The following is a 6,402-nucleotide window of genomic DNA, read 5'->3' as shown; positions in this document are numbered from 1 at the left end:
CTCCTGGTCAAGGGGACAATTTGTATATTAGCCTTTTCTTATATTGGATGTTGGAGGGTATTATTTAAGAAGAAGAAGAAAAGATAAAAAACATGAACAGTATAATGGCAACAAATACATATCTATCAACAATCGAATCTAAAAATCAAGATAAACGAAGAAGAAATCTAATGAACAAAATAAACTGGTGAATAAAACAGACTCAGAGTCATTTTTTTTTTAAATCCTCACCCAAGAATATTTTTTCCATTGATTTTAGAGAGAGTGGAAGAGAGAGGGAAAGACAGAGAGAAATATTGATGGGAGAGAAACACATAAACTGGCTGCCTCCTGCATGTGCCCTGACCAGGGCCCGGGCCAGGGAGGAGCCTGCAACCAAGGTATGTGCCCTTGACCGGAATCAAACCTAGGGCCCTTCGGTCTTCAGGCTGACGCTCTAGCCACTGAACCAAACTGGCTAGGGCAAAGAGTCTTCTTTAAGAAGAAGAAGAAAAGATAAAAAACATGAACAGTATAATGGCAACAAATACATATCTATCAACAATCGAATCTAAAAATCAAGATAAACGAAGAAGAAATCTAATGAACAAAATAAACTGGTGAATAAAACAGACTCAGAGTCATGGAAGCATGGAACAGACTGACGAATCTCAGAGGGAACTGGGGCAGGGGCAGGCAGAGATTAACCGAAGATCTTACCTATGGACACAGACAATAGGGTGGTGAAGGCCTGGGGTGGGGCAGGACCCGGGTAGAGGGAAGCAGTGGGGTGGGGGGACAGGGGGGCACCTGTAATACTCTCAACAATAAAGATTTTTTTAAATAAAATAAAAAGTACATAAAAACTAAAAAGAAAGAGAGAGAGAGGGTAAGCAAGGGTCTAGGGGGAGACATGACAGGCGACCCCATTCCCACCAGCTGACTCCACAGAAATAAATCACCCACTCTGTGCCCACGAGCACACTGGGCTTTCTCACAAACAGCCCTTCATCCTCACAGCAGCCCCATAAAGAGGTCATCACTGTCCCCATTTCATAGATGAGGGAGCAGAGCCCTAACAAGGCAGAGGTTGCTCAGGACGGTTCAGTGGCAGAGCTGGGACTAGAATCCAGAATGGGACCCCGGTCCAGCGCTCTGCATATGCCGTGGGTCTCCTCTCACCCACTGGCACCCCAACCTGTGCTGTGCCTGGGGGCACAGGAGTCCAGCTGGGCTCAAGAACAGCATGGTGTGTGGGGGCCAGACCCCTCAGTGCACTTGGCAGACTGACCCCTCTGTGACCTGCCACTGAGCACAGGCTGGGACCATAAATCAGAGCCAGTCACGTGGCAGGGACGGGGACAGAAGATCCCATAAGAGGTCTGTTTCCTGTGCTAACAGGCCAGGTGGCCTCCAGCTGTCCCCTGGGAGCAGTGTCAGAACGTAGCCTCCACAGACTCACAGGATGGGATGCCTTCTGGGGAGCTGCTGGCAGCAGCAGTCCTGTCCCACCGCAATCTTGCTCAGGTTTGGGTGGGCAGGGTGAGAGGAGGGGCGAGAGCAGGAAGAACAGCCCTGAAGAGGAGGGCGGAGCAGGAGCAGTGCTGATGCGGCCACTCCCGCCCTGCCCGCTGGCCTCCACAGCCGCCTCTCTCCTGGCAGCCAGCTCTGCTGACGCAAAAAGGCCAGTGTTGCCCAGTGGTTGAGAGTTGACCTATGAATCGTGTGGTCATGGTTCGATTCCCAGACAGGGCACATGCCCAGGTTGCAGGATGGATCCCCAGTGTAGGGTATGCAGGAGGCAGCCGATGGATGTTTCTCTCTCATCGATGTTTCTATCTCTCGGTCCTCTCCCTTTTCTCTAAAATCAATAAAAAAACATATTTAAAAAAATTAAAGGTCATGGTTCGATTCCCAGACAGGGCACATGCCCAGGTTGCAGGATGGATCCCCAGTGTAGGGTATGCAGGAGGCAGCCGATGGAAGTTTCTCTCTCATCGATGTTTCTATCTCTCTGTCCCTCTCCCTTCTCTCTAAAATCAATAAAAAAAAATATTTAAAAAAATTGAAAAGGCTGGCTCTGCTTACAGCTAACATCCTTCATTTACTTCAAACAACCAGTCAGTTCAAATGGGGGTAAAAAACAGCCTGTGAACTTGCCCTTCCCCCAAAGTGTGTGTCCTCAGACCTCAGGCTCCAAGCAGGTCACGCAAAGACTCAAAACTCAGAGGCTCCCAATACCCAGCCTTGCCCTTCACACCCTGGCCGAGCAAGAAGGAAGGAAATCCAGGGGGTGCGGAGAATCCCTCAGCGGGATGAGGGGAGCTGGGGCGGTGGGACCGGGCTGGAAGCTCCCTCCAGGCGTCTGACCACAGCAGCAGACGAACCCTCTGGGCAGGAACCTGTGCCCCTGTGAGGCCCACCCGCCCAGCTGCCGTTCCCTGGGGCTGAGGCAAGCATCCGGTCACACCCAGGCCTCTCTCCTCTCGCTCCTCCCTTCTGAGCTGCCGTTGTGTTGGGCTGGCCCAGCACAGAGCTGGAGCCCCTGTCCCTCTCACCCTTTCCCGTGACTGGAAGGCAGTGGAAGATTCTGGCCCCTTCGTGGCCCCTTCCCCTTCACACTTTCCTCAGGCTGGAAGTCGCTGATATCTCCACCCTCCTTTTCTCGGCCTTCATCCTCAACCAGCAACACTATGGGTGCAGGAGGAGGAGAGCGGCTGGCCCAGCTGCCAGGTGGAGCTGGCTGTGTGGGGGGGAGGGGCTCCAGGTGACGTGGAAGGATGGATCTTTGTGGGCAGCGCCCCTCTTCCTGGTAGCTCATCCTCTTCCACCCAAAGCGATTGTACAACAGAGGGCAGAGGGGTGAAGGGCCGTGGAGCTGGGTGAGGGAGGCTCACTTGGAGCTGGGAGCCGAGTGGTCTGCGTGGAGGAAGGTGGCGGTGGTGTAGTTCTGGAAGAGAGGCTGTAGGAACATCCCGATGGTGCCAAAGACACAGACGAAGACAAAGATCCAAAGGAACAGCCGGTCGATCACCATGGCGACATACTTCCAGTCCTCGCTCACCTGGACGGAGACAAATGATGCCCAAGGATATCAGTCACATCATGCAAGATAGGAGCGGAATGGGTATAAGCAGGTCCCACCTTACACACACACACACACACACACACACACACACACACACACCACGCCTCTCCCTCAAGATCCCAGAGTGACCTTTCCAAAGCCTCCAGCAGTGGCCCCACTGCCTTCAGGACCTATCCAAACTCCCAAATCTGGAATCAAGACCCACCATGACAACATGAGCCTCCTATCCTCTTCCGTGCTCTAACTCAAATTTACCAAACCCCACATGGGCTCTCAGTTCTCCATGCCTTTGGGTTTCTTTTCTGTCTGGAATTCCTGTCCTCTCTGTCTATACCTGGTGAACTCCTATACATCCTTCAAAGCCCAAATCAAATGTCACCTCTCCTATGAAAGCTTTCCTGATGCCCCTGATAAGAATGAACCTTTGTCCCTTCTGGGTTCCTTTAACACTGTGTACACATTTCTAGCACAGTATTTATACTGCACTGTGTTACCATTCCAATTTGCATATCTGCATCCCCTCCCTCTGCCCCGCCCCATACCTCTTCCTTCAGCTCCTAAACCACAAGGGCCCGTCAAATTCATCTTTGTAATTCCAGCACATGGAACACAGAGTACCAGTAAATGGGTGTTGAATTAGTCAATGAATGGCTCCCTCTGCTCCTTACATGACTGCACGGGGAGCCCCATCCAACAGTATCATCTTGAGCACGCAGGCCCCAGACGGTGAGGACTAAGTCCCAGATGTGAACAAATGAGTCAAAAAGGCAATGACCTCTGTGGGTTTCAGGAAGCTCTGGCTCCCCTCGGAGCTGCTCCACGCCAGCCTGAGCCCAGGTCTTAGCACACATGTTCATCTGCAGCCCCGCTAGCTGGGGGATGGGAAGGAGGCACCTGTGCCCTTCATTTAGTCAGCAGCTGAATAATGACTCATTCATGTCACAGGTGTGCCTGCTGTGTACCTGGCACCATGCTGGCACTGGGGCTATAATGAGCGCAAGACAAACACATCCTGTGGGTTACAGTCTACTGAGAGAGATGGGCACAAAATAAGTAAAAATAAAAGAATTACACCCTGGCCAGGTAGCTTAGTTGGTTGGAACATCATCCCATGCACCAAAAGATTGCGGGTTCGATTTCCTAGGGCACATACCTAGGTTTTGGGCTCAATCCCCAGTTGGGGCATGTACTCAAGGCAACCGATCCATGTTTCTCACATCTATGTTTCTCTCTCTCTCTCTCTCTCTCTCTCTCTCTCTATCCCTCTCCCTCTCTCTCCCTTCCTTTCTCTCTGAAACCAATGAAAACAAATCCTCAGGTGAGGTTAACAAAAACAAAAAAAAGCAGCCTTGGCCAGCATGCTCAGTGGTTGGAGCATCACCCTGTGCACCAAAGGGTCTCAGGTTCAATTCCTGGTCCAGGGCATGCACCAGGGTTGTGGGTTCATTCCCTGCCCCCTATGGGGGTGCATGCAGGGAGGCAACCAATTAATGTGTCTCTCTCACATCAATGTTTCTCTCTCTCTCCCTCCCTCTCACTCTCTCTGAAAATGCAAAGGAACAAATATCCTCAGGTGAGCATGGCCGGTGTGGCTCAGAGGTTGAGCATTGAACTATGAACCAGGAGGTCATGGTTCAATTTCCCGATCAGGGCATGTGCCCAGGTTGTGGTCTCAAACCCCAGTGAGGTGTGTGCAGGAGGCAGCCGATCAATGATTCTCTCTCTCTCTCTCTCTCTCTCTCTCTCTCTCTCTCTCCCTTCCTTCCTCTCTGAAATCAACACAAGTACTTAAAAAAAAAATAGCCTCAGGTGAGGATTAACAAGGAAAAACAAACACCGGTGTGGCTCAGTTGGTTGGGCGTCATCCTGTGCGCTGTAAGGCTGTCAGTTGGATTTGCGTCAGGCTACATGCCCAGCTTGCGAGTTCGATCCCCCATAGGCAGCAGGCGCGAGGCAGCTGATCCATGTTCTCACACGGATGTTTCTCTCTCTCCCTCTCCCTTCCTCTCTCTCTAAAAAAGAATCAATAAAAATATATTTTTAAAAAGAATGACTCCAGAAGTCGAGAGTCACTCCAGGTTTTTAGTCTGACCCATCAGGTGGAAGGTGATGCCATTTCCTAAAATAGCAGATGAGAAGAGGAGTGGGTGGGATGCAGAGCAAGCACTCCGTTTGGGACAGGTCGAGTTTGAGATGCCTGTGGGGCAGCCAAGTAGGTCACTGCATCCCCGGCACCCTGCCGGGTAAACGCACATGACAGGCGTGGACGGCAGCAGGGGCGGGGCTGTGAGAAGCTGGCTGGATTCCCGCACCTCCACCCCCACCCATGCAGCCCCTACTCGGCCTCTGCTGGCTCCGAGGCTTCCACCCATCACCTCCAGCCTGGGCAACACCTCTTCTGCCATCGGGACCTGCTCAAACGCCAGGCTCTGAAGTCCTCCTCCTCCGCCCCCCAAACAGTGGTGCAGGAGCTCCCCCTTCCTCACCCTCAAACTGGAATGGCAGCGACCCAGCAGAAACCTCACTGGTCACCATGGCAACAGCTGAGCAGCTGCCTGGAACTAGCCAGGTACCCAAAGGCTGCGCGCGCACGCGCGGGGGCACTCAGAGTAGGGGCATGTCAACTCTTCACGCTCGGCTCTCAGATTCGGAAACCATGGGAGTCCCCTTTCTGGGGAGCTGCCAGCTGTGCAGAAAGCCGGGGGCGAGTCTCAGAAGCTCCGGCCCCCACTTCTCCTACCTCCATCCATATTTCACGAGGCCATTCCCCTGGACCCAGAAGAGCAGAAACGGTAAATTGATTTGGGACTGTCTCCTGCACCAGCAGGCTCTTGGATCCTCTTAACACCCACTCCTCCCCACTCCCCACACCCTCCCACTGCCTTTAATCTTGCCTTCCCTGCTCCCGTGGGGCACAGGAAGAACTCAGTCTCGTCTGTGCTAAGAGCTGAAGATTAGCAACTTGGGCTCGGGAATGCAAGCGGCGGGGACAGGCCAGCTGCAAACCCAGAAGGGCCTCCTCCCCTTCCCGGCCGCCCTCCGCCACTAGCGATGCCCGCAGGGGGCATTTCCCCACCGGGCGCTGGTCCCCAGGAAGCGCAAGGTCATCCCGCAGGACTCCAGCTCGGGCGGCGCCTCCTCCTGGAAGCCAATCCAAAACCCTGGCCTGCACCCCAGCCCCCAGCCCCCAGCGGCCTCACGTTCCCCGCATCCCGCCCGACCAGCTTTGCGGGTCTATCCACCCCGCGACTGCTTTCCAGATGCCGCCGCACCCACCCCTGAGTCCCGCGCACTCACGCTCTGATCCTCGTCCTCGCTGCGCATGTGGTCCGCGA

General features: G+C 53.5%; 1 protein-coding gene across 1 annotated transcript in view; it reads right to left on the bottom strand.

The window, feature by feature from the left end:
• Positions 1-1,988: 1,988 nt before the first annotated feature.
• Positions 1,989-6,402, bottom strand: part of CHRNB2 (cholinergic receptor, nicotinic, beta 2 (neuronal)) — an 8,620-nt gene continuing 4,206 nt past the window's right edge. Inside the window, exons 6-7 of the mRNA XM_005867707.2 lie at positions 6,365-6,402; positions 1,989-3,043 (exon numbers count right to left, since the gene is read on the bottom strand). Of these exons, the coding sequence (XP_005867769.1) occupies positions 2,873-3,043; positions 6,365-6,402 (209 nt within the window). The 3' untranslated portion in view covers positions 1,989-2,872. The remainder of the gene's footprint in view (positions 3,044-6,364) is intronic.

Source organism: Myotis brandtii, unplaced genomic scaffold (assembly GCF_000412655.1).
Source record: "Myotis brandtii unplaced genomic scaffold, ASM41265v1 scaffold250, whole genome shotgun sequence".
NCBI lineage: Eukaryota > Metazoa > Chordata > Mammalia > Chiroptera > Vespertilionidae > Myotis > Myotis brandtii.
This window is presented reverse-complemented; position numbering and strand designations above follow the sequence as displayed.